This window comes from Ostrinia nubilalis, chromosome 28, assembly GCF_963855985.1.
Source record: "Ostrinia nubilalis chromosome 28, ilOstNubi1.1, whole genome shotgun sequence".
Lineage (NCBI taxonomy): Eukaryota > Metazoa > Arthropoda > Insecta > Lepidoptera > Crambidae > Ostrinia > Ostrinia nubilalis.
In genome coordinates, this window is record NC_087115.1 from 7,018,467 (window position 1) to 7,039,638 (window position 21,172).

The following is a 21,172-nucleotide window of genomic DNA, read 5'->3' on the forward strand; positions in this document are numbered from 1 at the left end:
AACATTTAAAGCTGAAATGTAATGTACATTTTGAGCAAACTTTAACCAAGTTGTTTGAATGTCATGAGGGACAGGTTCATCCCAATCTAATTTTAGAGACCATAGTTTTTGCAATATTATCTTGGGTTTTATAGTGCATAATGAGAGCAATCCCAGTGGGTCGAATATTTTAAAGGTAGCGGAGAGAATAGATCGTTTAGAGATCTTTTCGATGGGATGAACTTCTATTTCGAAGTTAATTTTGTCTAAACTAGGCGACCAGCCGATACCTAATGTACTAGTGGCATGACTGATTATTAGGTTATCTGTTTCAGTTTGCAATTCATTTGCAGGGAATAAATCAGGAAGGTTAGATCTGTATTTCCTGAGGTTAAAACAGCCTTTGGATAGTTCATCTGACACTGAGCGCTGAATATGACGAAGTTCTGAAGCCGAATCGCTTCCTGTAAGCAAATCATCACAATAGAAATCTCTTTGGATAATAGTTTTAACACTTGGATCGTCACATTCCTCCCCCAATTGCCAGATACACCTTGTAGAAAGAAAACTTGCACTTGAGAACCCATAGGTTACTGTATTTAATTGAAATGTTTTTAAAGTTTCGCCTTCATTGTTACGCCATAGAATTATTTGAAGGCTACGATCTGACTCTCTAACATTGATTTGGCGGTACATTTTTTCAATGTCCCCCGATAAAATATATTTGTGTTGGCGGAAACGAAGGAGAATGTTAAATAAAGAATCTTGTACTATAGGTCCTACCATTTGCAAATTATTAATAGAGAAACCAGAGGAAGTGCGAGCTGACGCATCGAACACAACCCTTAATTTTGTGGATTCACTTTTTTCTCTAATAACCGGGTGATGAGGTAGAAAATAACAATTTGTAGGTAATAGTGAACTCTTAGTTTCAGAGAGATGACCGAGTTCAGCATACTCTTCAATAAATTCTGAATAGGCCTTTTTGAGTTCTGGTTGCCTTTTGAAACGACTTTCTAAGCTAATAAATCTTTTCTTTGCTAATTGATAGGAATTACCTAAACAATCTCTATCGTCTCGTAAGGGTATAACACGTCCAAGGTGTTGGCAATGAAATGTTGCTCACAAAGTCTTTCCTCACGTGTATAAGGCTTAGTGGGTGGAAGACTCTCTAGCTCCCAGAAAATTGACATTTGTTTTTCTAGATTAGGGAAATCTTGATCATTTTGTGTGAAGTTACATATGATTTGCTTATTAGGAATAGGTTTGGTAAAACTTGGCAGGGGACCTGCAATTAGCCAACCTAATTTTGAATCACGAAGTATAGGCATATTTTTCCCTAGAGTTATTTGTTTGGACCCTATTAGTTGCCAAAATAGATCAGCACCAATCAACATGTCAATAGTTGAAGGATTGTGAAAATTAGGGTCTGCTAGCTTGACGTTAGGCAGTTTTAGGACTTTTGAATCAATAGGTATTTTAGGTAAGTTGTCTGCAATTTTAGGTATAACTAAGCATGATATGGATACTTTGAATGAACCTTGCTTGGATTTTAGACGAAGAGCACATCTCTCCGTAGTTTGCTTGAGTGGAGTTTGACCGATACCAATTACATTGACATTTGATGGCTGAGAAGTCAGTTTTAATTGTTGCATAACTGCTGAACTTATAAAGGATGACTGGCTTCCGCTGTCAAGTAAAGCTCGTATTGTCAAAGATTTGTTAGTAATAGGATTGAATATTATAACTTGAGCTGTACACAGCAAAACTTCAGGGGCTGAAATAACAGACATCGAAAGAGAATAATTAGTGCTGGTATTTTCATTGCCTTTGGAAATGTGTAATAATGAATTGTGGCGCTTTTTACAGACACGACAAGAACCTGAAAGTTTACAGTTGTCAGTGTTGTGTCCGGGCCGAAAACAATTTTTACATAAATTTAGTGACGTTACAATGGAGTTCCTATCTTCTGGAGATTTAGATTTGAATGTGGGGCACTCATAGAGGCGATGATTTGCCTGGCACACTGCACACACAAAATTTTTGTTATAATTAGGAATTGACTCCTTAGACGTAACGACAAGAGACCTTGTTTGAGTTTTAGGCTGAATTGGAGAAACTATAGGCTTCGTTCGGTCTTGCTTGTTACGAAAAACAGTTTCCAAAACGTCAGCACGACTTTTCAAAAAGCTAAAAAAATCATTGAGAGTAGGTATGTCTGAGATAGAATTCCTATGTTCTTCCCATTTAAAACAAGTAATGCCATCTAACTTTGCTGTAACCATATAGATTATTAGGACGTCCCATTTATCGGTAGGTAGTCCTAGCGTACAGAGGGCACGCAGATTTTTTGTTACATGATCAATTACATAACGCAAAGACTTGTCTGACTCACGCATTGGTTCAAAACTAAATAAAGATTTTAAGTGATTATTAATTAATTGTCTTTTGTTGTCAAAGCGCTCGCACAGAAGTTGCCAAGCCTCTGGGTAGTTTTTGGCTGTAACTTCTAAATTACAAAGTACTCGAGCTGCTTCACCTTCCAAGTAAGAATTTAAATAGTGAAATTTATGTATATTGTTTATTTTATGATTGTCATGAACCAATGAACAAAAAGTTTCTTTAAACTCTAACCATTTGTAATAGGTGCCATCAAAGCTAGGTATTTTGATAGTAGGTAATTTAAACCCGAGTGGACTATGGCCCTCGTCATGGCAATGGTGATGAGTGGCATGAGTTGAGGTATTTGAAGTTATTTCATCTTGAGAAGATTTGGAAGGTGAGTACTTTTTTATAGTTTGTTGAGCCAATGAAATGTAAGTATCAAAATCTTGTTCAAAAATATCACGAGTTGTTAGTTCGACACTTAAATCTGACACATTCATTAGTTCGATTTGGCTTTGCAGCTCGTCGAACTCAATGTATAATGACTCCATTCTAGATAATTTCATTGAAAGTTTGCTAATTTCTAGTTCAGATACAGTTTCTAGCGTTAATAAATTATCAACGTGATTTTTAAACTTTGTTAGACGTCCTTTGGCTATTCCACGCCTAGAATTAAGCGAAGAATACCCTTCGGGGATCTTTGAGTCATTAGACATTGTGGCAAAATAAGTTAAGTTAATGGAAAACTACAAAAAATAATGAATTTGAATACGATACGCTCCTCACTTCGTGTTCCGGCTGAGATGCACGTTGAATGCGCAGCGGGTCGATCAGCTGATGCGCTCGAGTCGTAGGTAGCAGCAGGCCGCGAGAACAATAGGCGCCGAGTGCACGTTCGTAGCGCGTGGTCGGTCGATGACCGCACCCGATCGAAGCACACTGGAATGTTATTTTCGTGCACTTATTATGCGGAAAATTAATTAAATTAAGAAGCGGGGCGATATTTATGTACGCGTTGTAGCTTAATAATATGCTTAAATCGTAGTCAGTCAATTGAAATATGCAAATGAGTGCAAAATATTTAAAATAAATGCAATTGTAGCACAGAATTTAGCGTAGGCGAGCAAATTATTAAGCTAGTGCGCAGTATGAAAGAAGAAGTGATGGAAAATAATTAAATTTGAAATGAAGGTAGGAATATAGTGCCAAAAAAAAATCGAATGTTCTTGAAATAATGGAATTTGGGCGATTTAAAGCGTGAAATTGCGAATGAGAAGAGTTAATTTGAATAGTTAGGCACAGAATATTGATTTGAAACTGCGAATTTAACGGTAAAACACCACTTGAATGCAAGTTACAAAGTTCACTAATATGCACAAGTCAAAGGGGACGAAATTAGGATAGAAGAAAAGGAACGGGCTCACAGTTAGAAGGGCAGGAAGCAATGCTGGGAAGAGTAGTCCAGGCTGTTGGCTGCTGTCCGTCCACCTCGTACGTAGGCGTGATCCGTTTTGCGTAATTTCTTCGACACTTCTGTTATGGGGCGATGCGGGGCGCGAACTGGCTGCGTGTGCGCTCCGTTGTAGTCACCGCTGATGGTTTCCGTCCTTGGTTAGGCTTGACTTGGCTGCAAATTGTTCCGCGCGCAGGCGATGACCTTTGCCCTCCACGCGTTCGGTTGACCGTTGGATTGAGACTTCGTGTTTTAGGCGGAATATTAGTCCTGTCACGGTTTTGTTCAGGGAATTTAGTCGAACAATAAAAGATTTGGATTTTAGAATATTAGGTTTATAGATTTACCAAGTTTGAATATAAATACAATGCAATCAAGTTAATAGTTCGGGAGGCGAAAGAGGTCTGTCGTTGGAGTGCGAATTTGACAGCTCGGCGCGGGAGCGCCCACGTTACGCGCTGTGATTGGTCCATAGATCAGCAGCGACATTATGGCGTAGACACTGGATGACGCCTTTGACACTGGATGACAACTATGACAATAGATAACACCAATGACACTGGATGACACCAATGACACTGGATGACACCAATGACACTGGATGACACTTAATGACACCAATGACACTGGATGACATTTAATGACACCAATGACACTGGATGACATTAAGACACTAATGACACTGGATGACGCCAATGACACCGGATGACACCAATGACACTTTTGACACTGGATGACACTTTTTGACACTGGATGACACCAATGACACTGGATGATACCAATGACACTGGATGACATCAATGACACTTACGTGACACTGGATGACACCAATGACACTTATGACACTGGATGACGCCAATGACACTGGATGACACCAATGACACTGGCCGCCACCAATGCCACTGGCCGCCACCAATGCCACTTACGACACTGGCCCCGGGCTGCGGCACGGTGTGACGTCACCACAGTACCTGGCGGCGGTGTAGGCAGCCACGGCCTGCGCCACCTCGGGCTTCCGTCGCGCGGTGGCGGAGTCCCGGCCCGAGTCGCGGCGGGCGGCCGACGGCGGGCGCGCCGCGTCCGTGATGGACCGACGACCGACCGTACGGGAGCGACGCCAGGGACGCTGGATGACGTCAATGACACTGGGGGACGCTGGATGACGCTGACGACTATGACACTGGATGACGCCACAGACACTATAGACACTGGATGACGCCACAGACACTATAGACACTGGATGACGCCACAGACACTATAGACACTGGATGACGCCACAGACACTATAGACACTGGATGACGCCACAGACACTTGTGACATTGGATGACATTAAGACACTAATGACACTGGATGACGCCAATGACACTTTTGACACTGGATGACACCAATGACACTGGATGACACCAATGACAATGGATGACACCAATGACAATGGATGACACCAATGACACTGGATGCCACCAATGACAATGGATGACACCAATGACACTGGATGACACCAATGACACTTTTGACACTGGATGACACCAATGACACTTTTGACACTGGATGACACCAATGACACTTTTGACAATGGATGACACCAATGACACTTTTGACACTGGATGACGTCAATGACACTAATGACACTGGATGACATTAAGACACGAATGACACTGGATGACATTAAGACACTAATGACACTGGATGACATTAAGACACTTATGTGACATTGGATGACATTAAGACACTAATGACACTGGCCGCCACCAATGCCACTGGCCGCCACCAATGCCACTGGCCGCCACCAATGCCACTTACGACACTGGCCCCGGGCTGCGGCACGGTGTGACGTCACCACAGTACCTGGCGGCGGTGTAGGCAGCCACGGCCTGCGCCACCTCGGGCTTCCGTCGCGCGGTGGCGGAGTCCCGGCCCGAGTCGCGGCGGGCGGCCGACGGCGGGCGCGCCGCGTCCGTGATGGACCGACGACCGACCGTACGGGAGCGACGCCAGGGACGCTGGATGACGTCAATGACACTGGGGGACGCTGGATGACGCTGACGACTATGACACTGGATGACGCCACAGACACTATAGACACTGGATGACGCCACAGACACTATAGACACTGGATGACGCCTGTGACACTATAGACACTGGATGACGCCTGTGACACTTATGACACTGGATGACGCCTGTGACACTATAGACACTGGATGACGCCACAGACACTATAGACACTGGATGACGCCTGTGACACTTATGACACTGGATGACGCCTGTGACACTATAGACACTGGATGACGCCACAGACACTATAGACACTGGATGACGCCTGTGACACTTATGACACTGGATGACGCCACAGACACTATAGACACTGGATGACGCCACAGACACTATAGACACTGGATGACGCCACAGACACTATAGACACTGGATGACACCAATGACACTGGCCGCCACCAATGCCACTGGCCGCCACCAATGCCACTTACGACACTGGCCCCGGGCTGCGGCACGGTGTGACGTCACCACAGTACCTGGCGGCGGTGTAGGCAGCCACGGCCTGCGCCACCTCGGGCTTCCGTCGCGCGGTGGCGGAGTCCCGGCCCGAGTCGCGGCGGGCGGCCGACGGCGGGCGCGCCGCGTCCGTGATGGACCGACGACCGACCGTACGGGAGCGACGCCAGGGACGCTGGATGACGTCAATGACACTGGGGGACGCTGGATGACGCTGACGACTATGACACTGGATGACGCCACAGACACTATAGACACTGGATGACGCCACAGACACTATAGACACTGGATGACGCCTGTGACACTATAGACACTGGATGACGCCTGTGACACTTATGACACTGGATGACGCCTGTGACACTATAGACACTGGATGACGCCACAGACACTATAGACACTGGATGACGCCTGTGACACTTATGACACTGGATGACGCCTGTGACACTATAGACACTGGATGACGCCACAGACACTATAGACACTGGATGACGCCTGTGACACTTATGACACTGGATGACGCCACAGACACTATAGACACTGGATGACGCCACAGACACTATAGACACTGGATGACGCCACAGACACTATAGACACTGGATGACACCAATGACACTGGCCGCCACCAATGCCACTGGCCGCCACCAATGCCACTTACGACACTGGCCCCGGGCTGCGGCACGGTGTGACGTCACCACAGTACCTGGCGGCGGTGTAGGCAGCCACGGCCTGCGCCACCTCGGGCTTCCGTCGCGCGGTGGCGGAGTCCCGGCCCGAGTCGCGGCGGGCGGCCGACGGCGGGCGCGCCGCGTCCGTGATGGACCGACGACCGACCGTACGGGAGCGACGCCAGGGACGCTGGATGACGTCAATGACACTGGGGGACGCTGGATGACGCTGACGACTATGACACTGGATGACGCCACAGACACTATAGACACTGGCCGCCACCAATGCCACTGGCCGCCACCAATGCCACTGGCCGCCACCAATGCCACTTACGACACTGGCCCCGGGCTGCGGCACGGTGTGACGTCACCACAGTACCTGGCGGCGGTGTAGGCAGCCACGGCCTGCGCCACCTCGGGCTTCCGTCGCGCGGTGGCGGAGTCCCGGCCCGAGTCGCGGCGGGCGGCCGACGGCGGGCGCGCCGCGTCCGTGATGGACCGACGACCGACCGTACGGGAGCGACGCCAGGGACGCTGGATGACGTCAATGACACTGGGGGACGCTGGATGACGCTGACGACTATGACACTGGATGACGCCACAGACACTATAGACACTGGCCGCCACCAATGCCACTGGCCGCCACCAATGCCACTGGCCGCCACCAATGCCACTTACGACACTGGCCCCGGGCTGCGGCACGGTGTGACGTCACCACAGTACCTGGCGGCGGTGTAGGCAGCCACGGCCTGCGCCACCTCGGGCTTCCGTCGCGCGGTGGCGGAGTCCCGGCCCGAGTCGCGGCGGGCGGCCGACGGCGGGCGCGCCGCTTCAGTAATGGCTGCCACTTCTGATGACACTGGCGTTGAGGATTTTTGCTCCTGGAAGGAAAAAGAATTGGTTTTATGCGGGGTGAACCAAAATTAGCAAGTCATAGTAATACTGGAGGTGAAGACCGGTCGCCGAGCACATAGAATTTCGTCCAATGACCCCAAGCTAAATCTCGCACAGTCGCGAAAGGAATAAGGATGGGTAGTTTAAGGTAAGGACGAAATTCTATCTGCTCGGCGACCATACTTTAGCTGGAGCTTAAGGTCATAGCAGACAGAAACTATACGTATTATCAGGCCTGTTCATCTCCGCGAGTTTACATTGAAAACAAAACACGCACGATGACCCACCTATAGGATACTATTCGACAAGGCCTCACATACGAGCGAACATTGACTCACGCACGCGTATTCTTGTGTATGATGGAAGAAAATAAAGAAAATGGTGTACTAAATGGGCCATTCTTATTCTTACGCATTTTTGTGTGAGATGTAAGAATAGCATATGTTTTTAAAGAAAATCAGTGCACTGTATATTAATTTACTTAGTAAAATACCTCTATTAACTAGGCCCAATATCATTTTTATCATAAAACTATTAGAAGAATATTAAAAAAAAGTTACAAGTCCAAAATGTCACGGACCGTGTAGTGTGAGATTCCCGGATTTGGACATACAATATTTTTTTCTAAAGAGATGTTATGTTATTTTGATAAATATTACAGTAATTATGCAAGATTAATACATGTTATACAGGGTGTTAGGTAAATGGGTATATGAGCCGAGACCAGCCCATGTTAACATAGTCATATAAATACTATAGTGGTGTCAGAAAGTCTGGGAAAGGTACCATTATTGAGTAATCAGCTGATTCAGTTTTTGTCGCCAAATTGCGTCGTGACACCCCTGAAAATTAATAGTACGACAAACTAGCGTAGATAAAACAAATGACAGAATTCATTATAATTTTCTGCCTAAAAGTTTGTCTCTGAGAGGCAAAAACCTTAAGCAATCCCCCAGGAAAATCAGTCCATCTAAAAAGATTTAGCACAAGTCAAATACTCCCTTACCTTATTTGATTCGATTTGGATTTTGGATAAGTAAAAGTAAACAAAGTGGTCAAGAATTATTTTACTTCATTGACTGTAACTTACTTATTCAAATAAACTGAATAATCAGGACCGTTCATTGTGGAAGTCATTCGGCTGAAATGTATGAAGGAACGAATCATTAAACTTGATTAAGGAAAATGAGAAATTGTAGGTAATCATCTAAATTTTATCATCGTAAATCACGATATTGTGTACTAAAAATACCTTAACTAAAAATAAGACACCATTGAAAAAAAACCTTAGGCATTAAAGAAATGTGCCCAACGCACTGTTTAATCTTTGAAGGTCAACGAAAGGTCTTACAATGGGACCGGCACGTGTAGTGCGAGTGAGACGCAAGACGTATCGCACGGCGGCTTTCACTTGCAAGAAAGAGTCGGAAGATCATCGCGGATCAGGAGTAAGGATGTGTAAGGAGGTGACATTGAAGGCTAAAAATCGATTAAGATTTTTCACGTGTTCAATAATAAATCGTTGAAGGATTTTTTTTCTACAAATAATAAATTTAGGTGCCATTAATTGTGGTTGGGGTTAAGTTTTCATTTCATGATTGACTAATGAAGGTCGAGTCGTCTGAGGTCAAAGTGTCGTAATTACAGTGCCGTAATTACAATCCAGTTGGTCAGTACAGTAGTCTTGCCGATTGTCTATCAATAGCCTATCGAAAGGCAAACCAATCACTCATACTATCGTTAATAAAATATCATATTTTCTAAGAAAAATAACAGCGTTTATCGCAAATTTAAATTTAGCTAAAACATTTCCAAAAGCATGGCAGATTACGGTTTTCTTAATTTACCAAATAAAACTGTGTTGTTTTTTTTTTCAATGTCTTCTATCAATGCAATGGTATCGTTAAACTAATTTAGACCCATCGATAGTATGAGCGATTTCAGGTAGGTAGGATCTATCAATTAATCGATAATTGATTTTAAGACATTCCTATTGATTACTCAGATGGTTTTCAAACAATTTGATATTTTAATCGATTTTTTGTAATATCAATATCGATTACCGATTTTATGGAAAAAATAATGACCCCGCACTAGTTGCACCGCGCATGCGCCATGCGGCCATGTTTATTTGTTTACATTATTTTGTCAGTAAATAATTTGCGTTCGGTGCGATGTTTTGTTGTTGACGTTCTGGATAATTAGATATTCAAATAGCTAAGTAATACAGTGAAATTATGGTGATGTGTGTTGAGTGGTGTTGGTGCAATAGGACTTTGTTTGTGTCTTCTTTAGTGTGATGAACGATTTATGTCCGGGAGACCTTCCGTTCCACGATGCCTTGTATCTTAATGTTTTCGCGGGTGGGTGAATCGACACCACCATACCACCGATGGGAGACCCGGAGATCCCGTTCTTGAAAATAGGATTTCACTACAAGAACCTACCCGGCCACTTGAAAGCGTGGGAAGGTGAATAAGTGAGTGGATGGATGTGATAGATGTGTTGCGATTCGTTTTGTGAATTAGAGTGAAGTGTTACCCCCTGAATACCTTGGATTGCTTGCAGAGTCAATAAAAAGAGGTAAGTGAAGAATTGGTTCAAAAGTAATAATAAAAGTGCCGACTCGCGTCAAAATTTGTGAATGAAATACCGTTTGACCACGTTTGACCTAGGAGGGAGTTGCGCGATCGTAGGGCTGTCCAAAAATTAAAATAATAATAATTTATTTAGTTTTGTATGGGAAAATATTTTTTATTAAATATTACGATATCCACTTTCTGACACCACTATAGTATTTATATGAGTATGTTAACATGGGCTAGTCTCGGCTCATATACCCATTTACCTAACACCCTGTATAAGACTGTTAAAAATTAATATCAATAATAATTACCATTTTTGATTTTGAACACCAAACATTGTGTGAGCAGTTTTTGTGTCACAACCACGTGCGCCACTTTAAATATGCGTAACTCGGTAAAAAAACTATCTTTGATATTGACATCCCTTGCTAAGTTTTTTTAGAACAGTAACATTGTCATCTTATTAGATTTGCAAATGGCTAAACGTAGTGAGTGAGCCGCAAAAAATTATTTCCTATTTATTTGAAAAAAGGGACAACCATAACACGTCCATCCCGTGTACGGTTTTTAAAGGTAGGTATCAATGTCACGCTATTGTATAAAACATAATTATGTACCTCATGCAGTATAGTTTCAGATAATTGCACAAGATCTGCTAATTCACAGATAGTTTTTTGGATATATCGGACACGTTCCAAATTGTCACGGCCATGGTATTAAAAATGTGTCACTACCGCAAACTATTTAAGTACATGGTCGTGACATTACAACGCGTGGTTGTGACATTCTATTTTTATTATTTTAATAGTTTTTGTTGTTCTGCTAAATTATTTTGTGTATTGTGCAATTTTTAGGAGTAGCCTTTTAGTAAGTATACTTATTTTTCGCTAGTATGATTTTCTAGATGCCACGAAGGAAAAATTATTGCACTTTCTCATTTCTGCAGTAATATCAAATTTTACTGAGACAGCTCCCGGTAAAGGCCCTGCAGAGGTGGTCGGAGTTGTTTTAAAAGGAATTGCTATTAATCATATTTTTAGTGGTACGGTGACTATGAAACATGTTTAAGTTGTCAAAACCAACTGTTATGTGAATCCTACAAAAATCTCATTTGATACTCAATTAGGTACCTACTGTGTTTAAGATTTACTAATTTGTCAAGCATATTATCATATCGAAACCATGTAGGTAGCATACCGGAAGCATGATCAGATAGTGCCAATAATAAAAAGTCTATTTTTTTATTATCTAGTAGATATATTAACTACCTGACGGTATTTTTGATCTCAATTTTAATTAAATTTTTGGATGTTCAGAAAAAAGTACATATTACCAAATAACACCTTGTTGATGAAACGAATTTAGTGTATTTTATTGTTAATCAATTTAAACTATTAAGATATAAATTTAACAACATAAATATTATTATTTACAGTAAAAATGTAAAACTGTCACATCCGTGTCATGCAGTGTCACAGCCGTGTTTACGTAGGCTATTTTGTTTCCTTTCCGAGGGCTTTAAGGTTGTCCATATACATCAAAAGTATGCTTTTGGTTTATACTTTCGATACACATCGCAAAAAGTAAAAAAAAATAATCTTTAATTAAAAAAAAATAATTGGCACAAATTTAAGAATGGCCCAAATACTGTGCAGTATTTAACTGCGTAAATAATAATAAAAACACAGAATGTACTTTTTTAAGTTGCCTCAAGACACTGAGAGGTAAATAAGTAGTTAATATTATTCATGATAATTCATGCTAAATCATGCATTTCCTCCGCCATTTTCCGCAGTTTGGCACCTCACGTCACATCATTTTACCGAAGTCAGCCCTATAGCTTCGGCGCAGTGCCGATCGCTGACGTTTGTCAACAAAATGGTGCTTGACTCTTGAGACAGGCTAAATTACACCATATTGATAATGACATAGAGCATACATTTTTTAAATACCCTTGCGAAGTAAAACTTCTGTACGTAGTACTTATTATTATTCTGTGGTATTATTAGCAAATTAAGAAACGTCGAAAAGATGCGGGCGAACAAAACCTTACTATCAGATTCGTTCGGGGAATACCCAAAGTAGTCCAAGACCAGCCAAAAAACACAGAAAACAATATAACCACTACAAATGTTACTCACCAAGTCGCAGACACGCACCATAATGTAACACAAAACAATAAATCGCTAAAATGTTACTACGCTAATGCACAAAGTATAGTAAGACCAGGCAAACTGGATGAACTATAATGTATTCTAGAATCAATACCAGGATTGGTTCATGTAATAATATTAGTGGGAACTTGGATAATATTATTGGATAATAATAACGGTCAAATATACACCCACGAAGTTTGTCTAACCTTCCGCCAAACACCCTGTATAGTTTCCAATATGGAAAAAATCGGAACCAGCGATCCCTTGACGGTGGCGCCCCTCTGTCAATGTCACGGGTGGGACAGTTCATTGTATTGGGTCTATACGGGGCAATTGGCATGACGTTTCGTTATCGTGAACGACTTTCTATATTATCTAATTTGTTATGATACATTCTTATTAACTGCACCAAATCCGGCTCCACTGCTGGACAAAGGCCTCCCTCAAGGATTTCTACAATGAACGGTCCTGCGCTACTTGCGTCCAGGTACTTCCAGCGATTTACACCAGATTGTCGGTCCATTTAGTGAGAGACCTACTCGCACTACGTCCTGTAGTTGCTACTAGAGAACGTGGCGTGGGCAGGCCTCCCACTAGGTGGACCGACGATCTGGTGAAGGTCGCGGGAGGCGCCTGGATGCGTGCGGCGCAGGACCGGTCTTTGTGGAAATCCTTGGGGGAAGGTCTTTGTCCAGCAGTGGACGTCTTTCGGCTGAAACGAACGAACCTTCTTATTGTTATGTATGGAGGGTAAACCTTAAACTTATTATAAATACTCCTGTATGATGTGTGGTTCGCCAGTTCATAAATAGACGTAATAGCAAACAGACCGTTGTTTCATTTTATCAGTGGCGACTGCGGGTGGACTTGAAAATTGACGCGACCGTTATATTTACTCGTAGTGTTACTTAATTTACTTGTGATTCGGAACTATGTCGAAATTGAGTGAATTCAACGTGAAGGACGGCAATTGGCAGTCGTATTGTGACAGACTGGATATGTATTTCAAAGTAAATAGTGTGAAAGACGATCTCAAATTACCGACGCTTATCGCATTCATGGGTGAGGAGGCGTATGAACTGCTAGTAAATCTATGCAGCCCGCGCAAACCAGCCGAAATGACATTGGAAGAGGTCAAGCAGGCGATGTTAAACCATCTACAACCCAGTCCATCGTTTTTAGCGGAAAGATACAAATTTCGACAAAGACGTCAATGTGTGGGTGAAAATATGGCAGTTTACGTGTCAGAACTAAAAAAACTGTCGCGTTATTGTGAATTCGGAACAAGCTTGGACGAGAATTTAAGGGACCAATTCGCGTGCGGAATAATGAGTGACGTCATCAGACAGCGGTTGTTTGCGGAGGGAAAAATTACGTTTGTAAAGGCAGTGTCAGTAGCGAACTCCATGGAAGCGGCGGAAAGAGATTCAGCAGCGGTGAGCATGCACAACGGCGGCGAGGGCGCATCGGCGTCGCGGGCTGCGGCTGCGCCCGGGGGCCGGACGGGGCCGGAGGCGGCGGGACGACGTAGTTCCGCGGGAATGGATTTAGCTGGGACACTAAACAAGCTACATCTACAGGGAGGATGTTTAGCATGCGGTGATTATAGGCATAAGAAAAATGACTGCAGATTTAAGACATACGAGTGCAGCCGTTGTAAAAAAGTGGGTCATCTAAGGCGGGTATGCCAACAGAATATAGATGCCCACGAGCCTAGAACTCGCAGAGGTAACTATCAAGGCGGACAATGGGGGCGCGGTGGCGTTCACGGCGGTAACGCCGGCAACCGCATCGAACGTTCCAGAGGCGGCCGCCGCTCGGGGTCAAAGGTGAATCGGCTGGACCTTATCGTGAGGAAGCGGACGAAGGCGGGGCTACATATAGCAGCGAAGACGACGGAAATGAAGAAGCAATTTATCAAATGTCCTTAAATCAGTACCGACCGGTGAGCATGACAATATGTGTTAATAATGTAAATTTGTCAATGGAAGTTGATACGGGTTCACCTTTATCTTGCATTTCATTTGATACATACAAATTATTTTTCCAACATTTGCCTATTCAAAAATGTGATTTATCGGTTAGATTCTATAATGGAAGTAAAGTTAAGCCGTTAGGTTATTTGGAGGTAACAGTAAATTATAACAAAACGTGTAGAAAGCTAGATTTGTACGTTTTTAATGATGGGGTTACATCGCTCCTGGGGCGTCAATGGATAGCTGAATTAAATATTTCCATACCAAGTATACCTATACAATGTAACTCTTTAAATAATAATTGTAAGTTAAACGAAGTAAAGGAATTGAACAATGTACAAAAAAATGTAATCGTTAATGATGTTGTCGATAGATATAAGGAGTTATTCGACGGCGGGTTGGGGTGCTTCAACGGGGGCCGGGCGACACTTCGCATCCGCGAGGGCGCCGCGCCCGTGTTCTGCCGCGCGCGCCCGCTGCCGTACGCGCTGCGCGCGCGCGTAGACGCCGAGCTGGACGCCATGCTGCGCGCCGGCGTCATCGAGCCCGTGGACTGCTCGGACTGGGCCACGCCGCTGGTAATTGTACATAAACCGGACGGCGCTTTACGTATCTGTGCTGATTATAAGGTGACGTTGAACAAAGTTTTAAAAGTAGATAAGTACCCTGTGCCTAAAATAGATGATTTGCTCACTAAATTAAGCGGTTATAACTATTTCACCAAGCTGGATTTATCTCAAGCTTACAATCAGGTATTGTTAGATGATACGAGTAATTTAACGGTGATAAATACTCATCGAGGTCTTTTTAAATATAATAGACTTGTTTACGGACTGTCGTCGAGTCCAGGAATATTTCAAAGAATTATGTCACAATTATTTGCCCACATGCCCAATGTCACTGTGTTTTTGGATGACATTTTAATAGGAGGTACATCTATTTCAGCGAATTTGGAAACCCTAAATAATGTACTAAGAATATTGCAGGACCATGGTTTAAAATTAAAAAAACAGAAATGTGATTTCTTTAACAAAGAGGTAAAATATTTAGGTTTTATAATCAGTAATCAAGGTATTAAAGTTGATCCAGACAAAATTAAACCGATAATAAACCTTCTCCCACCGAGAAATGTTTCTGAACTTAAATCATTTCTAGGGATGATTAATTTCTACGGCAAATTTATAAAAAACTTAAGTTTTCATTTATCACCTTTATATGATTTGCTTAGGAAAGGAAAACATTGGCATTGGGAACATATTCATGATCGTTGCTTTAAGTTAGTAAAAAGGCTACTAATCGGCGCGGACGTGCTGGTGCACTACGACGAGTCGCGCGAGCTCGTGCTGACGTGCGACGCGAGCGCGCACGGGCTGGGCGCGGTGCTGGCGCAGCGCGGCGCGGGCGCCGAGCGGCCCGTGGCCTACGCCTCGCGGGCGCTCACCCGAGCCGAGATTAATTACAGCCAAATTCACAAGGAGGCCCTTGCTATAGTTTTTGCTGTAAAAAAATTTCATCAGTTCTTGTATGGTAGACACTTCACTTTGCGGACGGACCATAAACCCCTTGTAAGCATTTTTGGTCCGGATACAGGGGTACCGAGCATGACGGCTAGTAGGTTGCAAAGGTGGGCGTTGTTATTGTCGGCCTACGATTTTTCTATCGAATATGTTAGCACTGATAACAATACGGCCGATGCATTATCGCGCATGTTGGAAAGTTACAAAGCGCTGAACGCGACAACTCACGAGTCAAACGAACCGGAACAGACTTATCTACATTTTGCTTCGGAAGCATTACTACTTAAATACGAGGATATCAGAGACGGGACTAGGAAAGATCCGATTCTAGGGCGTGTGTTAAGTTACGTTAAAGACGGGTGGCCGAACGAAGTCGAAATTCGCGAGCTTCAACCTTATTACAATAGACGGAACGAGTTATACATAGAATTGGGTTGTCTCATGTGGGGGTATCGACTCGTGATTCCTAGCACTTGTCGGGATGACGTACTCAGAGAACTACACGACACACACATGGGCATCGTGCGGACGAAGAGCATCGCCCGCAGCTACGTGTGGTGGCCCGGCGTAGACGAGGCGGTGGAGGCGCTGTGCCGGGCGTGCGCCGTGTGCGCGGAGCAGGCGGCGGCGCCGGCGCAGCACGCGCCCGTGCCGTGGCCATGGCCGGCCCGCCCGTGGACGAGGCTACATGTAGATTTCTTAGGGCCAATTGGTGGCGAGAAATACTTAGTAGTTATAGACGCCTGTTCTAAATGGATCGAAATCTGCAAGATGCATACTACGACTGCTAAAACGGTAATAAATAAATTACGGGAAATGTGGGCTCGTTTCGGTATCCCTAAACAACTCGTTAGTGACAACGGGCCCCCGTTCAGTAGCGACGAGTTTAATTATTTTTTAACAAACAATGGCGTAGAACACATCTTTTCTGCACCATACCACCCCGCTTCTAACGGTTTGGCTGAGAATGCTGTAAAAATATGTAAAAAGGTCATTAAAAAAGCGGTCGCACAGCGAGCAGACGTAGATGCGGCCTTACAACGTTTTTTATTAATTTATCGCACCACGGAACATAGTACGACCAAGGAAAGTCCAGCGCAAATATTACAAGGTAGATTATTGCGAACGAGACTCGACCGGCTGAAACCGCCGCGGGAGGAGCTGGTGGCGGCGGCGCAGCGCCGGCAGCAGCGCGCGGCGGGCGGCTCGTGGCGCGGCTTCCAGGCCGGCGACTCCGTCTGGGTGCGGGTGTATCATCCGCAGAGTAAGTGGGTAAGTGGCTTAACTATCGAAAAGTTAGGTAACACAGATTATAATGTAAAATTAGACGATGGCACAGTGGTACATAGGCACGCCGATCAAATGAGATTGAAATGTAAAGTAAATACGTCCCAAATGACTTCAACGGACCCTGTAAACAGCACAGGTACGAATGAAAAGGAAGAATTGAGTAATCTGAGGAAACCGGTTCTTTATCCAGCTGCGTGTCTCACACCGAGCGGTGGGCGGGTGACGTCGGTGGGGGGCGAGGGCAGTAGTCGGCCCACGGGCCCGGTCCCTGGCGAATGCGAAGTGTCTGGGTCGGAAGTAACTAGGTCTCAGGATCAGACCGGAGCACACACAGGTCCAACCCATGAACCCCTGCCCATCGCGAATGAACCTCGTTACCCAATACGTACGCGTAGACCCCCAGAGCGATATGGATATTCATAATCCAATATAATAATACTTTATAACAGTATGTTGTTACTATATAGTATTGTATAATAATGAGTAGGTACCTATCTACTACTTTGAGATTTCTTGTAAATATAAAATGTCTATGTTTGTACCTTTCCTAGGCTACCTATCTCCGTCCGATGTTAGGTACGTAATTGTTAATAAAATTATTATATGAAACAAGGTTAAATTAAAATGTTATTTTTCATGAGTCATACTTATATGAATAAATATTTGTAGTGAAGACCTGTTACATAATGTGTTATGCTCAGTTCATTGTTCATAGCATAATTTAGTTATTAATTTAGTTATTGGTTGAATTCGTTAGTCGAACTTCAATGTATTAAATAAGGGTGGAGGTGTTATGTATGGAGGGTAAACCTTAAACTTATTATAAATACTCCTGTATGATGTGTGGTTCGCCAGTTCATAAATAGACGTAATAGCAAACAGACCGTTGTTTCATTTTATCACTTATAAGGCCCATGATAAGCGCGACCTTACTTTTGTGGGATACGATGTTCATCCACAATAAGGAAGCTAGATGTTAGTGCTTCCTTCCGAGCGGGTGTTGTGCTCGGGGACCAAGGTCCAATTTACACCATCTTGGTTTGTCTATATACAGTGTGAGTCACGTTAAAGTGTACATATGAAAATAGATGAAACTAGAACTATTTTTATCGACAAAAAAGAGGTCAAAAATTTTTTGACATTTTTTTTTAATTTTTTATCGAATTTTTTTTCTTCCAATTACTTATTGTAAAGAAAACGTAATAACTTTTAAACTAAGCGGTATATCCTTATAAAATAAAAACAGTAATAATGCTAAATAACAGGCGATACTAAAAAAATACATAAAATACACAAAAAAGGCCAACAAATAATAAAAAATGATACTTTTTGAAAAAAATCTGCTTAAAAATTCGTGTTTTTTTTGGTTATTTGATAATTTTTTCCAAAAAATGCCCCTATAACCGGTGGTTTTTATTACTTTGTATTATTCTCTATCGTATTACCTTCGTAAAACCAAAAATCGCATGTCTCTATCCCTATCACAACGTTTGCAATGATTGTTTGAACTAAGCCTCTCCGGGCGCGCCATTCAACGCTTCGTTAAGAACGAAACTGAAAATGGCTCTAGATTTGTAATTTTGATAAAGAAAAGTTAGATTTCAAATAAAAACAAAAGATTTCGTAGTAAAATAAGCATTTTAGTAAAAATTAAAATTGTCTCTACCTGTAGCGGAGAATAATGTTGTGGCAGGCCTTTGTTCAAACGATCATAGCAAATGTTGTGATAGGGATAGAGACATGCAATTTTTGGTTTTACAAAGATAATACGATAGAGAATAATACAAAGTAATAAAAACTACCTGTTATAAGGGCATTTTTTTGAGAAATTTATCAAATAACCAAAAAAATACGAATTTTTAAGCAGACTTTTTTCAAAAAGTCTCATTTTTTATTATTTGTTGGCATTTTCTGGGTCTTTTATGTATTTTTTCAGTATCGCCTGTTATTTAGCATTATTACTGTTTTTATTTTATCAGGATATACCGCTTAGTTTAAAAGTTATTACGTTTTCTTTACAAAAAGTAATTGGAAGAAAAAAAATTCTATAAAAAATTAAAAAAAAAATCTCAAAAAATTTTTGACCTCTTTTTTGTCGATAAAAATAGGTCTAGTTTTATCTATTTTCATATGTACACTTTAACGTGACTCACACTGTATACTTGGCAGGATATAAAACTCCGTCACCGCGATGCAGGTTTGTATGAGCGACGGAGTGTGCCATAGTGAAGTAGTGACAGCGCCATCTGTTGGTCACTAGTTTGTAGTGGCGTCGCCACACTTTTCTTTTCTTCTTCTCACCTGCACTAAATCCGGTTCCGGCGCCACGGCGACCGGCGCCGGTTGCGGCGCCGGCAGCGGGCTCGCCGGCTCCGGTTCCGGTTCAGCCGCCTCCGGTATCGTGCTGATGGTGTCGCCGGTGGAAGAGGTTGTATCTTTGGTGACGTAGTTTGAGGGGAATATGCCCGTTCTGGGGAGAGAAATGATTAATAATTAAATTAAGTTGGGAAAAATAGTCCTGTGTAATAATATTAGGGATTGTTGTTGGCATTAACTACTGGAGCAGTAGTTATTAACTGGTGGAGCAGTAGTTAATAACTGCCGGAGCAGTAGTTATTAACAGGTTTGCTGCCACTTTAAAAAAATATGATCAACTGGGAGGCCAAATATTGTTTTTTTATGAATCTACTAAGACGCGAGACTGCACCGGTATATGGACGGCTTCGATTGTGTACACCTTTTGGTTGGCAGGTTGGCAGTAAAAGCTGTTAACTGCTGGAGCAGTTGATATTAACTGTAAAGCAAGTAAAGCACACGCGACGTGAAATGAAGAGTACGGGCGGATAACTGCGCGAGAGCTGTCGACAGCTCCAGCAGTTAATGTATGCCTGGCGATTGCTTAACCGCCTGAAGCAGTCCGCTTTAACCGCCTTTGTGGTCTAGTGGTAAGACCACCTGCTTCAGTCGCAGAGGTCCCGGGTTCGATTCCAAGTGGGGGCAGATTTTTATGTTCGGTTTGGTTGGTCGTAGGGCTTGTTCTAAGTCCGCCTGGCTAGCTACCACCATCTTACCTAAGTCTGTCGCCATAGCAACAATGTTAACAGCATTGTTGTGTTTCGGCAGTTAGAGGTAAGATAGCCAGTTCCTCAGTGGTTGAGGATTCCGGGTGAAGCTCGCTTCCACCTTCGGCCTGATCGTCACTTACCATCAGGTGAGATACAGGCCAAGAACTTCTTCGTTGTGGATAAAAAAAATATAAAACAAAAAGTCAAAACTGCTCCTGCGGTTCCGTGTATTGTGTACGTAGAATACTGCAGTTTGCAATGCAAAGCTGTCGACACTCCTTCAAGCTGTCCGTCAGATGTCTGGGGTAAATTGAACTTTAAGACTAGGGATTAAGACTTACGACCTCATATAGGTAGCAAGAAGGCGCTGGATGCAGGCCGCTGCCAACCGTGCGATGTGGAAATCATTGGGGGAGGCCTATGTTCAGCTGTGGACGTCCTGTGGCTGAAATGATGATGATGATGATGATGATGAATAACTTACCGGATCCCAATCCGTCCAGTCCACCAGTCCCCATCCCGCCTCATGACCTCAATCCGCTCGCCAGCTTCGAAGGTGAGGTCACCAGGCTCGGCCGAAGTGTAAGGATACGCCGCTATGTAGAAATCTCCACCTTCTGTAGCAAAAATGATACATTATAGGGATGTTTCCTGGGTAAAAAAGCAGGAGTTTGAATTAGTCCGTCAGTTGATTTATCAAA

At 43.2% G+C, this 21,172-nt stretch overlaps 1 protein-coding gene across 1 annotated transcript in view; it reads right to left on the reverse strand.

The window, feature by feature from the left end:
• LOC135085230 (intersectin-2) overlaps window positions 1-21,172 on the reverse strand; it is a 70,803-nt gene that overhangs the window by 11,495 nt on the left and 38,136 nt on the right. The window contains exons 21-23 of the mRNA XM_063979986.1: window positions 20,956-21,088; window positions 19,708-19,876; window positions 7,712-7,869 (exon numbers count right to left, since the gene is read on the reverse strand). Coding sequence (XP_063836056.1) covers window positions 7,712-7,869; window positions 19,708-19,876; window positions 20,956-21,088 — 460 coding nt within the window. The remainder of the gene's footprint in view (window positions 1-7,711; window positions 7,870-19,707; window positions 19,877-20,955; window positions 21,089-21,172) is intronic.